This window comes from Calypte anna, chromosome 12 (assembly GCF_003957555.1).
Source record: "Calypte anna isolate BGI_N300 chromosome 12, bCalAnn1_v1.p, whole genome shotgun sequence".
Taxonomy (NCBI): Eukaryota; Metazoa; Chordata; class Aves; order Apodiformes; family Trochilidae; genus Calypte; species Calypte anna.
This window is the reverse complement of record NC_044258.1, coordinates 7403755-7421294: the sequence shown is the minus strand read 5'-3', so window position 1 is coordinate 7421294 and position 17540 is coordinate 7403755. Positions and strand designations below refer to the sequence as shown.

Here is a 17540-nt window from a genome sequence, read left to right as displayed (position 1 = left end):
AGGGTGCCTTATGCCTTTGCTGCAGTTCCTTCTCTGCATTGCTCCAAGCTGTTTAAAATCAAAGTCAAGAAGGACTGGACAGTGTGGAAGAGAATGTGATGTACCAGGTCCTGGGGAGCCAGTGGGGAGGTGGAGACCCAGCAGAACTGGGGGAATGAGTGATGAACCATGGGCTCAGGAGGGACTTGCTGGGAGAGCAATAGCTCTGGGAGGACAAGCTCATTTGAGGAGGCTGAAACTCTTCATGGGAACTTGTATCATGGTTTTGAGTGCTTGGCCAGTGCTGCAGCAGTAGTGATATGTGAGAACATGGGTGGCAGGAATGTTTAAAATGCTGAGATGGGCTCAAGAAGATCTGAAAGAAGACCAGGAAATTCCCAGACACCCAAGAGGATGCAGCTGAACATGTAAGTTGTTTTTCTTCTATAGAACTGACTCTTCTCATGTGAGCTTATCTAAGTTGGGTGAGCTGTTCATATCAAATGATGGGTTCCACTGGAGGATTTTTAGATGCTTTGCTATTCTAAAATATTTTATTATTTTACTTTTAACCAGCTTCTGTTTAAAAAAAAATATTAATTTTGGTAACTGCAAAGTACCAGATTTCAGAACACATTTAATTCTAAAATGTTTCTCATCCTGACTGGTCCACAAATTACATTTCAGAAAGATGTTATACAGCAGCAGAAACTAAAAAAGCAATTTTCATCATAGCAGGGTGACTATGCATAATTTTTAGATCACCCCAAAGCCATTTGACATCAATAAAGCTTATTTGCAGACTAACAACAGTATTTTTGTATGACTATTTCTACCAAGGAATGTAAACAGAACATGTAAATGAGGCTATAAGTATTACTAAAAAACTTGTGTTATTCCTTATTGCTTAACCAACCCCTGACATGTTAGGTAACTGCTGTGCTGGGTTGGTACAGACCTGCATTCAATTGCTGATGTTTCTACATGTGCAAATGGAACTGCAAAACACAACAATCAACACTAGTGATTTAAAATTAAGTACAACTAAAAAGTACAACTGCTTAATTTTCTGAGCAGGGCTTGAAATTGGCATTCTAAAATCCTGGGCTGTTAGGCCTAATGGCTTTTAGATAAAAATTTGACTAAAATTTCATATTTATGACTCTTTCTCTCTGACTTGATGTCTTCATCCTTCTATGAAGACCTTACATCTTTAATAAAAACTTAAAATTATCCCTTTTTTTTTTAATTAACCCTACGTATATAATGTGTAATATGTTCCTGTAAAATGAAGATTGTCAGTTGCACATTATTTTACCCAAAGAAAGAAAAATGTTGGGTTGTGTCAAATTAAACACTGTTTCCCCTCAGAAGAAGAGATGAAATTTGCTGCTGTTAATAATCTCATTACTGCACCATTATGTCACTGCATGTAACATCTCATCCAGCTTTCACTGGGTAAAATCATTATATGCCCACTATACTGAGTTCTGCCACAATAAATTAATCTGCTTCAGTGCCACTGCACTGTTGGGGCTCAACTGTGCAAGCAAGCAGCAGCTGGTGTTTGCCTGGTCTGCAGCATCACAAGGGGTGAAGAGGAGGTGGCCTTGTGGTTGCCAAGATTCCTAAAGAAACATCCAGAGCCTAATCCAGAGCCAGATGAGGATTATATTGGGCATTTTGTTGATTTTGATACACCACATGCAGACTAACATGATTGCACTAAGGAGGGAAGGAGAATGTGTTTCTATTTAACGGAAATAAATATAAACCTACATCTAGATATTCTGCAGAGCTCTGCTCAGCCACTGCAGAAGGAAGAAAGGGACCCTGTAATGCAATTTTAGTTTTACTTTTGAGAGGAGGAAATTATGTCCTTATATGGTTTAACAGTCCAGTATTTCACACTAACCACAGGTTTTTATGCTTGCCTCAAGAGCAGTTCTTCTAATACTGTAGAGTCAGGCAGCAGGGTTTTGTGGATGTCTCCTGAAATACTCCTCCTAGGCAGCTTTCCTCACACCTGCATGATGAAGCAAAATATGACAGTCAGGATTATTGTGTCCTAGTAGTTGCCATGTATCTGTGCAACTTTTCAGCATTCCTCAGATTTTGTGTCCAGGAATACAGACAAACATGAGCCTGGAGTTTGCAGACCCAACAAGAGAAACGTACCCCCAAGCCCTGGATTTTGATTGAGCTATAGAGTTATTATTCAGACACTGTCAGGAAATATTTAATACCCCATACAGGGCAGAGTATTAAAATTGTGAAAATGCTCTGCCACGTGGAAAGAGTCAAGAATAATTAATTTTCAAACCCAAGCAACTGTAATGGACTGTAGTAAAATATGGTGTGGTTTTGGGGTTTTTTTGGTCTTCTAGTTAAGAAAACTGGAAAATGTAATTTAGATAAATTAGTCTAAAGACTTTACTAAAGTGAAGTGTACAGGAAGGTCTAGGAAATATCCATGCAGTCAGTAAGAAGAGCACTATTACCTCTTATCCTGAGTTTGTCAATCAGAGGAACAAAACTGTGAAGTACGCTTCGAATTCGATACACTAATTGGGGAAAAAAAACCATTTTTTTCAAGGTTATCCAGATAGCAACATAAAAAAAAAAAAAACCGACAGAAAAATGGCAAAAAACAATCTCCCCTTGTTGATTAATGAACCCCAGATTACTGCTTAAACAAGCACTTTTGCAATACAATAAGTAACAAAGTGGTAAGGAGACTGATTCCTACCTACCAAAAAATCCTAGCACCCAGTTACAAAGTAGACTTCTGTTCTCAGTTGAGAAGCCATAACTTAGTGCTAGTTGAACCTTTCCTACAACATCTCCAGGGATTGCCAATAAACCCCATTTTTAGAAACATATGCAGTAGCTGCTGGCATGCAGGTTTTGCTGAGGTTTCTTCCTCAGGGTGCTCAGCTGCCTCAGTCCCAGGGGAATGAATGGCAGCCTGAGTGCACAGCACCTTGTAGAGTGTATCTGGGAAGAACTGCCTTGCTGCTAAAATTATACGTTGTCATGGCAACTCTGCATTCAGCCATTGCTGCAGAAAGAGGTGACTCAGGGTCTTGTGATATTGACAAAAAATGAGTCAACCTCTCCCTCCAGTGTCACTGAGCCATGTTTGTCTCCAGCCCCACTGTGTAGCTGTGAATGAGGTGGTACAAGATAGGACCTTATGGAATCTCAGCACTAGTAGTTTTATGGACTCACGTAGTTTAATGTCTGTGACCTTGTATCCTGAGTACTGATGCAGAGCTGGCTGCTGTATGAACACTTACCTAGACCAAAGTATATCCCAGTGGTTTCCAGAGAAGCAAAGGTGATTAAACCACTTCCAAGAGAAATAGTCCAATCTAAGGCAACAAAATAAAAGTTTAGCATTGTTAATCTTTCTAGTGTGCAACCATTTATCCTCCTACTGAAGCTTTGCCTTACCTTTGTAGTAGTAGTAGCAGATTAGTAAAGCTCCAATCGCAAAGCAAAGAATGACAAAATGAAAGAATTCATCTGAAATAAAGAGTGAAAATCAGGTCAAATCTGCAGGCATGGCCCTGACACATACACCTTAAGCAGAGAGTGCAGTGCTCAGCCAATGAAGTCTATTCCCATGTGAGGTGTCTCATACACTAGACACAACTGCAAAATATACATGCACAGAAGTAAGTTTTGAGCTGGAGATCCTATTAGTGGCCTAAGGTTCAACAAGGCTGAATTAAAAAAAAAAAAAAGTAATTAAAAAAAATTACCATCCTTCCGTATGCCCATCCACCGAACTGCCCACTGATGGAGGTGAGTGTTCTTCTCATATGCTACAGAAGAAAAAACCAACAGTCTCTTATTGCCATGGAACACTAAAGTTAGAGTTTTAAGTTTATTTCTCTTTCTGTATCCAAAATTGACTCTCAGAGTAGAATATATGTAAAATGTTAATCAGAGGACAGATCTGTGAGCCTTTGAAAAAGATCAAATTAGCAATTTTAAAATCACACCAAAAACGAGTTGAGTTTTTGTTGGGTCTTTTTGTTTGGTTTGGTTTGTGATTTTTTTAAAACAATCATATGGTTGCAATAACAATGGAGAGTTGTTTTAGAGCACTCTGGTTTTTTTTTATCTTGGGTGGGACAATTGGTAGTCTCAGTATTACAGTGGGGGAGTAAAGCAGTTGTACAAGGGATCTTCAGTTTGATTCTTGGGGGCTTTGTGCAATCACAGCTACAATAACACAACCATCTTCATTCCTAAGCATGAGAACCATCAATCTACTTAAGTCTGATATTGAAGTATTTCTGCATTGCCCAAATTAAGAACTGTAGCTGACAATTACTCTTCTATAGATAGATATACTGGTACAGTAAAGAACAGCTAAGAATAAGCTAGATGTTTTCAGAGGTTTAAATGGAGAGCATTGTTCTCTATGCTAGTTGTGAGCAGAGTTGTCAAATTGTTTTAATTGTTCTTTCTCTGATTGTATTGTCAAAAGTGGGAAAGAGCTGATTATTTTACCAGATTTCTTTAAACATTCTGGCTTGGTCATGTTCTGGTTTGGGGACAGACTCATTTATTTGAGTAGTCATGCTAGCACAGCATTACTTTACTCTCACAAATGTTCCTTGGTGCAGTGGTATGAATGATCTATAGATTCAGAATTTATCAGAACATTTATCATTCATACCCTGAAAGTGTCTGTTGTGTTACTCTGCCTCCTACAATAGTGCAACAGTCCCACTGTAAATTTGTATCACAGAACGACCTGCACAGTATTTCCTCTATTTAAAGCATTACAAAGCATTTTAATAACCATCCTCAGATCTGTACTTTTGATTAGGAAACATCTAGAAATCATGGATCTGGTATTGCTGTGATTACTAAGCAAACCTCAATCTTAAAAAACAGCATCCACAAGAAAAACTTGGGTTTGCTTGTTTGTACTTACCATCTGAAATTGAATCTTCTCTTCTGGTAATCTCTGAAAAGCAACATAGTTTTTTCTCGTGGTAAAAATATAAATGTATTGTTTCCCACCAGCAGCAGTACAAACAAGTATGGCAAGTAATCAACTACTTAAAAGTGTCAGGAAGTTAAGGAAGTTAACATGGCCCAGAAACAGGTAACAGTAAAGTGATTATTCCCAGTGACCCTGGGTTCTTTGTAATAGCTGGGCAGCAGCAGATTGATAGCCTCTGTTTTCATATTCAGTTGCTAGAACAGAAGCTGGAGCCAAGCAGAATTGGGATCACAAGTGTGCACAGGTGTACACCTGAACCTGGCCAGTGCAGTAGGCACTGTGTTCTGCACTCACTAAATATTTTTGGTGTGTCTGTCTGGTGTATTGAAGTAATCAAGAACTGAAGCAGCAAAGGCCACAGTGAGAGGTGGAGAGGCCAAATGCCACCTGGAAAAGTACTGTAATCTTCTTCGTGCACCTGGCAAGGTGGGGAGAATATACCACCTCCACCGTGGTATTTTATGTAGCTCCTTGGGGTAGGTAACTCAAAAACCTTCCCTAGGGATTATGCTGCAACTTGTATCTTCTTCCCAAGGCTGTCCTCAGATGAAGCAGTTTCAGTCACAGCAATTGTTCCCCATTTCACAGAAGAAAATGAGCAAATGTCCTCTCAAAAAGGACAGGCTGTCAGGCTGTCTGCCTCCCATAACTAGTGAATATGGCCTTGGCCTGGGAGTAGGAGGGATGAAGTCAGTAAGGCAGTCATCCACCACACATTTCCCACTATGGGCTTCTTACATCCCTTCTGCTGCTGCTCAGCAGTTCCTGATAGAAGCAAATCTGCTTTTAGTCTGGCTGGCTTCTAAAACCTCTCAGCTAGTACTATTTCTCTGTTGCTTGTTCTTTGGCTTTAGTCTCACATACTCTGTTGAGGAATTCTCTGAGCTAAGTGAAGAAGGTGTTCAGAGCTGAGGGTCACTGTTTTGCAGAAAACAGGTTCCAGCTCCCTCCCAATCTTGCACCCCCGATTAGCAGGAGATAGACACCCCCCAAAATTACATAACCCCTAAAAAATGGATTAATATGCTAGAACACCTGCTTCAAATCTGCTATCAGCCAGCTACTATGACAAGCTTTCAATAAAGTGTGTGCACCACAGGCAGACCCAACACCAGGCTACCCAGAAACCAATGTATTTACAGCTGGCCAGGGGTGTATTTTTTAATATGCAAGCACATCAGGGAAAAAAAAAACCAACTTCATTACAGTTTTCCTTCTAGCAGGATGAAGTTATATGACAACACTTACCTGAATCTCCGTAGAGACCAACCTCTGCTGGTAAACCTGAAATATTATGCAAAGATAATGTAGATTAATATCCATAATGAGTATCTTGCTGCCAGTCCTAGCCCATGTAACTCTATTGAAATCAGCATGGTTGTGTAAAAGTCACAAGGTTGCTCATACCAACACCACCTCCTTATGCAGTTTGAAAGTGGGAAACATGAGTAGATTTTTAACCCCCCATATTCCAGTTCTCACAGTATCTGAAGTCAGGTAGAATCAGATTGCTATGAGGCAAATCAGACCTAATGTTAATTGAATTGAGCTGCTCTTACATCTGGGCTAAAATCAATTTAAGATATAAATTAAATTACTAAAGCCTTAACTTTTTTACATCCATAGTTCTATACCATAAGCTAATTGCTATTTCTGTGTTGCACATTTTCTTCATCTGCTTTGTACTTAGTTCCTATTTTTCCTTTGGAAGCACAAGAAAGGCCACAGGAACAAGATCCAAGGTGTGGTCCTCACTGATGATCTTGGGTCAGTGCTGAGGGTTGACTGCAAGTAGTGGCTATGACAGATATTTTCAAAGCTCTTTTGCTGCATATCAACGGCAACTGTGCAGCCCCAAGCAGCAGGGCTACTACAACAGCAGAGTTTGCTCTGGTTCTTGTTCAACTCTAACCACAGGACACATCTGAGTGTTTGTATTACTTAAACTTCATCTTGTAGGAAATGCGTTTCCTACAGCCAGACTCTGATTGCTCCTTTTCCTACATCAATACATGTTAATACACCTTTGTTCAGAAGTCAAACCAGGGAATGCCAGATTTATCCTTTTTCTGCTACATACTGCTTGTCTTTGGTAAAAAAAGTACTTTGTGGTACCTCCAACTAATTGGACTTCAGTCTTCTGACTTCCTAAATCGTCCACATCACTGTCTGGATAGAGAAAGTGTTTTTTCATCAGATTGAAGAACAATTTGCCAGCAGTATCAGAAACAATAGCATTATAGTAATTTACTCATAATATAATAATGGCTGTGGGATATGTAGGTAAAAATAAAGGATATGAAAAGGAAGGATCAGTATTAGCTACTTTTGCCTCACAGCTCTATTCAAAGCTGGCTGAAGTAAAGAAAACCAGCAAAATCTGTAGAATAACCTGGAATAATTTTTATAAAGGAGTCTTATTTTAAACACATACATTAGCAGCACTGTTAATTAGTTTTAAAATTATTTCTAAGTGCAACTCATTTGATCTTAATCAGCTAGTGGCTTTCCATGATAGAATAAGCCAGTATCAGCATCATCACTTTCATGTTGCCACACTTCTCTCATTTGCCACAAATGAAATGGACTAGTGGCAGCCAAAGTGACTTTTTGATACACTGTTGATGTTTGATAATAAGAAAAGTTATAGAGAAGTACTATGGCATTGCCAGTTGCTACTGTATGTTTACTATTCTTTGCCCTCTGATACAACACAGGCTTCAGCTAGAGTGATGATCTCATATTTGGGAAGAAATCTTGCTGGAGATTTCTACATTTCTGAAACTTCCAACTTCCACAAGAGCAGAAGGCAGCCACTGTTTTGCTAATAGAATCTAGAGGTACTGGTTATTTTCTGTGTTCTCTTTTTTTGCACATTTTCTTATTCTTTCCAGAGTTCTGCAGAATTGCTACTGAATAGCTTCAAGTCTTCTGTGTTAATCTCTCATGAACATACACTCAGACTGAAATATGTGTCAATGAAAAATGTATTTCTTTACCTTGTGTATCTTCATCCACAGACTCATGGGATGAGTTGTCAGAGTTTTTTTCATCTTGTGAAAGCATGAGATTCCTTTCCAATCGCTTTAAGATTTTCAGTTTTACATCTGGTTTATATATAGAGAAAAAAATATTACAAATTATTTACATTTTTACACTGCTAAATTTGACAATGCTTTATTAAAGGTTGTCCAACAGGAAATCAGACCCTTAGGTTTAGTTCAGCTGTGGTTTTTGCACAGTAGAACAAAGCATTACAAATGAAAGCATTACATTCAGTACTGTTAAGACTTTCTTAAATGGTTGTGGTAGATGCCTGAAGTTTCATATTCTGGCCTTTAATTTACCCATAATGCTATCCCTGGGAAAATTCACACTCCCTGAGGCAATATCAGCTGCAGCTGAGAGATGTTTTAATGTAATGGTTGCTGAATTTTCACTGGAATACTTCTCCCTGTGGTCTCTGCCGGGCTCACCGTGTGCCAGCACCCTCTGGCGGCACAAAGGCCTCAAAGCCAGACAGGAGAGATCATCCGGGAGGAGCAACCTGGGGGATGCTGCTGACTCCTGGGTGCTCCTGGCTTCTGTCGCTGGACTTGCAGGCGATTCTTAACAGCTTCAAACTCAACCCAGTGCTGAGGGCCGGAAGGTTTGTGCATCTCTTCCTCACCAGTTGTACTACTGGGACAGATGCACCTAGACATGATTCCCTCTGGTTGCTCCCAATACAAGAGCAGGAAGGAGGTTCCTGCTGTGACAAACTTTCCTGCTCTGGCAGATGACCCAAGCTGGGCTGCTGTCTGGGCTGGGAGATCTCTCCCCTTCATGAACATGTTTGATCAAAGCAAAATCAGGAACAGGATCTCCTAAAAAGTCTCCAGTTAAATTCAGGGCCATCTTAAGTGAGTGCAGCTCTGTGCTCTATTAAAGACAATTAATGACTATGGACCCTGTGGAACTGCACTTAGTTTCTTACTGCACAACCAGCCAAACAAGAAGAAGAGTGAAGTCTATTTGTATCTTGCTGCCACATTCAGTGCCTTGAGTGGCAATCTGTATCCACTCCATTTAGTGTTCACTACATGTGCTGCTACTGTTGTTTGCAAAAATATTTTCAGTGGCTCAGCTTTGATTTCTTACCACTATGAGAGCTCAGAGAGGTTCAGCCTGACTGGATAACAGTCTGTGTAGAAAAGTGGCCATTGTGACATGAACCCAGCTAGACAGGAAAAACTGGGACACCACTTTAAGCCAGAGAAATTTGTTTGGCACCATCATCCCAGGACATCCGCTCACTCTAAATACATGAGTTTTTTTCCAAACATATATCAGAGTTTTCAAGCTGGTGGCAAGTTCCACTGGCACTGCAGTAATTCTAACAAAAAAATAATTAATTCTCACCCTTTCCCTTGGAGCTGGGCAGCTGCCTGTATCCAGATGGGTTGGTCATCTTCAGTAAAAGGTAAAGAACAGCCATTGCCCTGACTCCTTTCTTCTTTATGGCTTTCAGGCAGGTTACACAGCCCCCAGGCAGGACATTGCAGCTGTTGAGGAGCTGAAAGGCAAGAAAGTAAATGGCAAACAGTCCCTCCAGTAAAGCACAGACTATAAAAACACTACCTGCTATTCATATGAACTTATCTCACCCCATCTGTAGGAAATAATCCCCTGCATCTACTAGACACAGGGAAAAACAGGGACAAAGAGTAATGCCAAAGATGAGAAGAGAAAGTAAGCTCCATTCAGGAGCTCAAAGCAGGGCAGTCAACTGGGGAAAAAAACAAAACAAACAAGGTGTGTAACAGAAAACTGCTTAAAGAGACAGTGAAATAGAGTTCTAGGGCCTGAAAATGGACATGTAAACTCTGCTGTATCTTACAGCAAAATGTCAGTAACAATGGTCCTGCCTAGAAAATAATGAGCTGAATTATCCTGAGACATTTATACAAAGCCAGTTATATTCTCACATGGAGAACAGCAAAGGAAAAAGCAAGGGCCTGAGATTTATATTTATCTGAAACATAAATCATATTATAGATATGTTTTATCATATCAGATAATTGGACTGTTTTTCTCTCCCCCATGTATACCAGAGTATTATAAAAGTGTCTTTTAAACAATGTCTTATGAAGGATGCACACTTCTTCAGTAACTTACATTGTTCTTTTCTTCAGTATTCAGTATAGGTGGGTCAGTGGTGGCTAAACTTTTTACAAGTGATTCCCAAAAGGACTGGTTCATTTTCTCATGATTCTCCAAGTAACTGGCATCAGCAGTAAAAGCCCTCTGGAAAATGTCTGGCAAGAAAAATGAGCAAATCAGAAGCAGCAGAAGTGAGCTGCATGACAGTGATCCTGTGGTGCCTGGTGTAGGTGTGGGGACAGATATCAGACTGTAGCACATTAGTGTATAGTAAAGAGGGTAGTTCTCTATTGTATAAAGTAACTCAGTCTGCCAGAAATCAGTTGAAAAATGTCAACAGTTCAAACAAATTACTGGAGTCTCTGACACGCAACTGCCTCAGTTAGAGAAGCAGGGAAGCATTCCCAGCTATCCAGCACGTCCTTAGTATGACCTGTGCTATTTTACAGATAGGCACAAAGGGCTGGATTTGAAGGTATTGAGATAGCTCATCAGGAATTAAATGCTCAGAAAAACCTCCTTCACACATCCAAATTCCCATGAGCACATGCCTAAGCCCTGGTGAGAAGCCTGTGAAAGAGCTTGGAACTGCCTGGTCTCTCTTACAAGCAAGGAGATGGATAGAACGTATTTTCAGAGGAAAAAAGTTTCATTGACTCATTACCACTCCAGTGAACACCATTCTGTGGTGTTCATGAGCAGAAACTTTGAGCTTTGTGTGCTGCCCTTACCTTGCTGTTCTTCAGTGAGATCTGAGAAGGGGACATTCAAGTTCTCCATTCCTGTACCTGTTGGAAAGGGGAGAAACAACAATTTAGAAACAGATCAGATGGACCTTCTCTATTTTTCTGTCTTATATCTGATGCTCTGCAGACACAGCGTCTATCTCTGGGCACTTCAGTTTTGAAATCAATTCCCTGTTGCAATGGGAGTTTCACACCATGATTCATTTACCCTCCTGGGACCCGTTCTTGACTCCTCTGAATGAGTCTTGCTGGGCTGGCCTTTGGTTATTAAGAGAGAACAGAGGTCTGATCATGAGCAAAATTAAAAGAAGTCTGACTTGATCATTCACGTTGTTGGGTTTTTTACAACTACCAAGGCGTCTAATTAACTATTTACCACAGATATGAGTAACTTAATAGGCCCTGTTCCATTAAAAAAACAGAATAATTATTCTGTACCTTTGACTTCCTTATACTTAAAATGAACTCGTCAGCAAGAGTAGCAAAAATAGTTCATAAGAGAGCCCCAAGAAATTTGAAATCCTTATTTCACAGAAAACATTGACACTTCAATGTCTATTCTTCCCACATTGTCATGAAGAGGAAATTTCCACTAACTTTAGGTATATGAATTAAAAATTCTCAAGTGTTGATCTCAGATTTCTTACTGGTATTTGCCATGAAAACATAACATTCTGACACCCCCAAAAGCCAAGGTTTCCTTTTCTTTTGCTAAACTCTCCCCAGAAATTTTCCTTTGAGGCTGTTTTATTCTGGTGATGTTCTATTCTGGTTATTTTGTGGCAGCTGTGTTTCTGAGCAACTGCCCCCACCTACTGCAGTCCAGGCACCTTGCACTGTGACTGGATCTCCCCCAGTGCAGCATTTCCACTAGAACACTATTGTAATGAGAGATGCAAAAGATTTTTGGGAAGCCTGAAGTACAGTTTCCACTATGCTGAGCCCAACAGGAAAACAGTTCATATACCCAAAGGTTTTCTAACAACACAACTTTTGCACCCATTGAACAACAGACGTTCAAACAAGCAGTTTGAAAACAAAGTATTTCCTTTAGATTTTACAGATGGAAAAATGTTTCTTTTCATAAAAGCAGTTTCAGTTCTCTAGAGACCATCATATCAGTCAAAAGAATATCCTAATACAAAGTCCAAAATAGATCCAGTAAGTATGTTCAGAAGGAGAATATACCACACAAGTAAAACCACCTTGATTCTGAAAACAGAACAACTTTTTAGTGGATCAGTTCTCAGAGGAAATTAGACAGAAAGACTCCAAAGTAGCTGCAAAATCCATCCCTCCTTTAAAACCAGGGTCGAGGTCCTGCATTCTCAGTATGTAGCTGATTACAGAGCTGTTCTCCTAGGCTGCAAGTGTGCTTCAAGTGATGAAGTCCTTAGTTTGAAACTCTTTGTAATCACTGGTTTGCTGTTTGGCTCTGGGCAAATTACACAATCTACTCAATCACTTTCAAAGGCTAAGCTCAGAAAACTGTTCATCTGCCTCTTAGATGTATTGTGAGGAGAAAATAATATTTTAAGAGCACCTTGAAACTATTCCTGATGGTGAATCTACTCAAGACATCTATGATGGCAGATAATACCTTTTATTTAGCAACCTGATACACCTGGAAATGGGCAAATTTTTTGACAAATAATCTTTGAACTCTATCAGTTAGTCTAGTAAAAGTTTTATCCTCTCCTGCAAGTGTTGTCTGACTTACAGTCTTTGCTGCTGTAGCTGTGGCAGCAGCACTGTGTGAGTTGCTGGCAATGCACAGCTGTGAGCACCCAGCAGGGAATGCAGGAAAGGCATCGGTCCTCTCAGCATGGGTGAGCAACAGCTGATGTTGAAATGCAGCACCCAGCACACCACACCCTGGATAAACTCGTTCTCAGCCACACAATAGTGTCATTTCTGTGCAGTTATGTATGTAGTTCTAAGCCTTTTCTGGTATCTTTCATGCCTTCCTATTTACTCAGCTTAAACCTCACAACAGGGTTTGCTTTTGTAAGTTAAATCCTTTAGACCTCTCCCTGTGGACTGCACCACTGAAATACCAGGCCTAAAGGAACAAAATTACTTTATAAACAAAAATTTCTTTTCTGACTAATTAATGCCATGTCACAAAAACATATGCAAACAACCACCACAGAGTGAAACTCAGGTTTGTCTTTGGGGCTCCTAACACCTAATGAGGGCCACTTGCATTGGGACATCCAAGGCACGTTGCTCTTCCTGTGACATGAACATGTCACAGCACCTGCTTTATGCCAGCTTGGCACCATCCCAAAGCCAAAGCAGGCAGGTAGGCACCAGCAGATCTGTTCTACCACCCACAAAAGAACAACACATACAACACTGAAGACAGAGGAGATGCTGTCAACCTCATTTGCTATCACTGATTTACCTTAAAACTGTTCATTTGTTGGCCCAAATGACCTGGCTGCTCAGCTGTACCAGCCACAGAAATGTATTTGCATAATCCTAAGTGCATGCACTTCCACATCCTGCTCTGATAAGACCTGGATCCCACAAGAGGATGGAGGAATAGCCAGCATCTGCACCCAGCATCCCTTTCTGTGCCTCCAGCACAGCTAAGCCCTGTCAGTCACCAAGCTTTACGTAACTAAGGATGTTGGGTACCTAACTTCTGTTAGACTATGGACAATTAATTCTACTGTGGCTCCTTTGGAAAGAAAATCAGATCTAAACAAAGGATAAGTGTAGGCATTTAATTACTGTATGTTTTAAAAGTGATTTAGTTGATTACATATGATAATGAGAGAAGGATGATGATATACTGGCATTTCAGCCTCACCATGAGCTCACTGGAGAATGACTTCAACAACAGACTTCATCTTGCTTTCTCCATAGTAAATCAGAACTTAATTGCAGTGAGGTTTTTTAACATGCTAGGATAAAATTTGTGTACAGAGTCAGACTCCTAGCTGTTTAGAAAGGCTAATAACTGCCATACACAACAATTGTTTGCTTAACTGCTGAAATATATCTGAGTAAAATTGTCCAGTGGTATAGTAAAAAATATAAATGAAGTAAAATAGGGATTGGGGTTTTTTTTACTTCAAAACCCAGACAATTCTAACCCTTTTTCCTTTGAAATGACTTTTACCTATTATTTTAATTTACATGCTGACAGCAAATCTTGCTAAATTTTATTTTAAACATAAATGCTAAGTCCCTCCTTACCCTTCTCTCAAAACCAAACCAATGTCATAAAGAACTCCTGCAACTCCCAGGTTGGTCCTAGCAGCTGGTTCTATAGGCAGACGTCCTGGAGAACTGTGGTGAAAGCCAGCAGTTTCTCTCAGTGAGACAACAAAACCTGATACGTGCCAGTTCAGTTTGAAACTTCCTACTCTACTCCCCTCACTCAGTGCCACCAGTAAGATAATTCTGCTGTCTGCTTGCCTTCCTGTTGTCAAATATAGTTGAAATGTGACAGAGAAGCAGCAGAATTCAAAGACTTTTAACTCTTTACAGCGTTCTCGAACACAGTGTGGACAGAAGCAGAGAGTGCATGTCACTGTGAGGAGGGCAGGTCCCCAGGCTCAGTGTGACAGTCCCCATGAGGAACAGAGAGCTCATCTGCCTCTTGCAGATGCACTGGTGCTTCCTTCCTCTCCCAGCTCTTGCAGCAAGCCCAAACACAGTGGACGTGCTGCTACCAGCCCTACACCCACAAACCTGGGGCAGTTTGCTGCCTGTTTTCCCGCTGCTCTGGCTAAATAATAGCAGTTACATACAGCGTTTGAAATTACCTGGTTTGTAGTTCTTCTTATGTGCTCCTCTGTGCAGTTGTTGGAACGCTCTGAAGGGAAGAAAGTGAGCTTATTAGAAGCCAGAAAAGCTCATATTTGTAGTCTGAGTAAAGTCAAGGCAAGTAAATTTTCCTCTACACATAAAATGTGGAGATTGCTACAAGGAGTTTATAGGAAAAAAAAAATCAAAACATGGGGATGTCCAGTCAGGAAGACACAGAGGTTACAGGGAAGTCTCACAACCTGCCACCACAGCACCACAACCCCTCGTACAGTGTTGCAGTCCCTCAGGGAATAATCACCAACCCATCCGTGTTCTGAGAGTCAGGGCACAACCCTGAGGCACCCCCAGTCTGTCTCAGTCATGAGCAGCTCCTGAGCCCCTCCCCAGCACGAACCTGCAGGGCTGTGCCGTGGGCTGGGATCCCAGGGCCGGGCGTGTGCAGCAATGGCGGCCGGGCGGGCGCTGGGCCTCATGTGCCTGTCCTGACTCACAGCCAGCGCGGCGGCAGCTCCGCGGCGTCCTCCAGCCTCAGTCTTGCTCCAGGCGTGGCAGAAGGAGATGTGTGGTTTCCGTCCCCAAGTTCTGAGGAAAGCAGCGAGGGCCAATCCTGCTGGTGTCAGGGAAAGGAGCTACACGTCCTCCAGCCCATCTCAGCCACCCTCAGTGGCCCTGACTGGCCAGGACCCCCCCAGTCCTGCCCGTGGCTGCTCCAGCACAGCCCCTGCTTGGGTGTGTTCTCTCTGCCCTTTCGCAGCATTCTGGTTCACTGTCTGTGACTCTTATTAATGGCTTCTTGAGTTCTGATAATAGCAAATATCAGAGGTCAGGACGGGCAGTCCTGAAAGATGAAGTCCTTCAGATCTTTGTGTTGTCCACCAACAATTTCTCATGTGATAGCAATTGCCTGGCTGCACAGCACCCGTGTGCTCTGCCTCTGAATAGGCTGCTGCACACTCTCAGCCACTCAGAATACCACTTCAGTTTAATTAGAAGCCTAATGCTCCATCTGGCAGGATGAAAAGTCCAAACTTCTTTTTGTAATCCTCACTAGGTCTCTTAGAATCACCCAAAACAAAGCATCCCTCTCCTTGGCTTTGCTTGCCCTGTATCTGCGGTAAGTTCCTCAGTGCTGTTCTCTGATTCCTTCTTGTCCACCTTTGATGTAACTTTTTCAGCACAACACAAACTAAAGCCACCCAAGGGCTGTTAAGGAAAGCTGCACCTTCACTAGTAGATGATGGCTTCTCATCCAGCCAGCCTTCAGCAGAAGGCAACAAGAAAGTAGGAAAGAGGTGGGGCCCAGAATTCTCCTATGTATGAGAGCAGAAAATGGAAACCCAGCTCAGTACCTAATTACCCACTGGCTACACTGAAACCTTGCTGTTCTCCACTGCAGCAGCCCCTGGGTAGGTAAGTTAACTAATTAAACCTTTCTCAGGCAAGTCTCTTGCCTTTGGCCCTAAGCATTCTCACCCAAGGAAGCACTTCAGCTCCCCTAGCCTCCTGAGCTACTCCTAGGCCTGCTCAGAGGTAACACAATCTTTCAGTTGCTGGACTAAAACACAGCTCCAGCTTTGGCTTAATTTCAGTAGGATTTGTTACATCGTGGTGTAAGAGTTCCTTTTCCCAGCAATCCTTGCCTCTGTGTAAGCATGAAGTTGGTCACTTGAAAACATTTGTGAAGAGCAGCAGCTGGGATCATAGCAGACTACTAGGGACATTCCAATAGCACGTGTCTATTGATTATAGAAGGTGTCATCATGTTAGGTCATTTCTCAAATTAAGCTGTTTCACCTTGGTCCAGCTGGTGCCCATGAGGCAGTGTGCAGAGCAGGCTGTGTGCCCTCGCTCTGATCTCTTCTTTTCTTCAACTATTGATGCTTCCGGACAGACTGGGACAGACAAAAAGTAACTGATAAATCCTGTAATAGATGTGCTTAATTTTTCTTCTTTTCCACTTGCTTTTTTTGTGTTTGGTTTTGGGGTCTTTTTGTTGTTGTTGGCTGGGTTTTAGGGTTTGGTTTTTACTGGGGTTGGTTAGGGTTTTTTAAGCAAGCTGTTTCACAAGTGCCTATTCAAATGCTTTGTCTCACCTATCCCGATGTATTTAATTACATATAATGTTTAACACTTAAAGGAGCTCTCTGAATCCGGGCTGGGAGATAATCTAACTAGTTAAAATGTTTCATCATGTATTACGTATCTTTATTTTGCCTTTATTTAAGTACTGTCCTCTCAGAGTTAGGAGAACAGTGGTTTTTTTTCTTTGTACCATGGGAAAATTGCTTTCCGGAGAGGTTCAGAGACATAGAATGCTGAGCAGCTCTTATGCTTGACACTAATTGGGTACACTTTGTGTGCAGCTTTGTCACACAGGCCGGTTGCATGAGAAATGTTGAAACAGCCCTAGGCGATTGTAGGAGGGGCTCAGTGATGCTACAGAGTAGCAATTGCTTAGTCATCCCATTTCTGACGGATTAAACCACTCCAGTGACACCTCTTGCCCTACCCTGATTTCATGCAAAGGGTTGGTTCTGTTAGACCTTTCTGTGCATTTACTTAGTTGCTACATTTTTTCTTTAAATAGTCTGCTTAAACAATTATGAGATCGCAAAGTACAAGTAACTGAGGGAGGACTGCTTCAGACAGATGCATTTTGCAGGCCATGGCTAGTTTACAGATACATCTCTAGTTTTAAACTCTGAACACCTTTGAGAGAGGAAAGCAACAAGCAGTAAGTACAACCTAACCCTCTAACCCTCCAGACTATCACTAACAGCACCCTCTCACACTGGGAGATCATGAAAAAGTAGCTGTTTGCCTTGGCAATTCCTGGGAGGAATTTTTAGGTTTAGCCATTAAAG

At 41.4% G+C, this 17540-nt stretch overlaps 1 protein-coding gene across 1 annotated transcript; it reads right to left on the bottom strand.

Moving 5' to 3' along the window:
* Positions 1-1813: 1813 nt before the first annotated feature.
* On the bottom strand, positions 1814-16654 carry TMEM40 (transmembrane protein 40). Its single transcript, XM_030458451.1, has 14 exons — positions 15071-16654; positions 14673-14722; positions 10879-10935; positions 10163-10302; positions 9407-9560; positions 8005-8112; positions 7121-7174; positions 6254-6289; positions 4934-4966; positions 3747-3809; positions 3436-3507; positions 3279-3353; positions 2481-2543; positions 1814-2005 (listed from the first exon to the last, which is right to left on the bottom strand). Exons 3-14 carry the CDS (start codon positions 10925-10927, stop codon positions 1986-1988), a joined length of 867 nt encoding a protein of 288 aa, XP_030314311.1. The 5' UTR covers positions 10928-10935; positions 14673-14722; positions 15071-16654; the 3' UTR covers positions 1814-1985.
* Between the last annotated feature and the right edge of the window lie 886 nt (positions 16655-17540).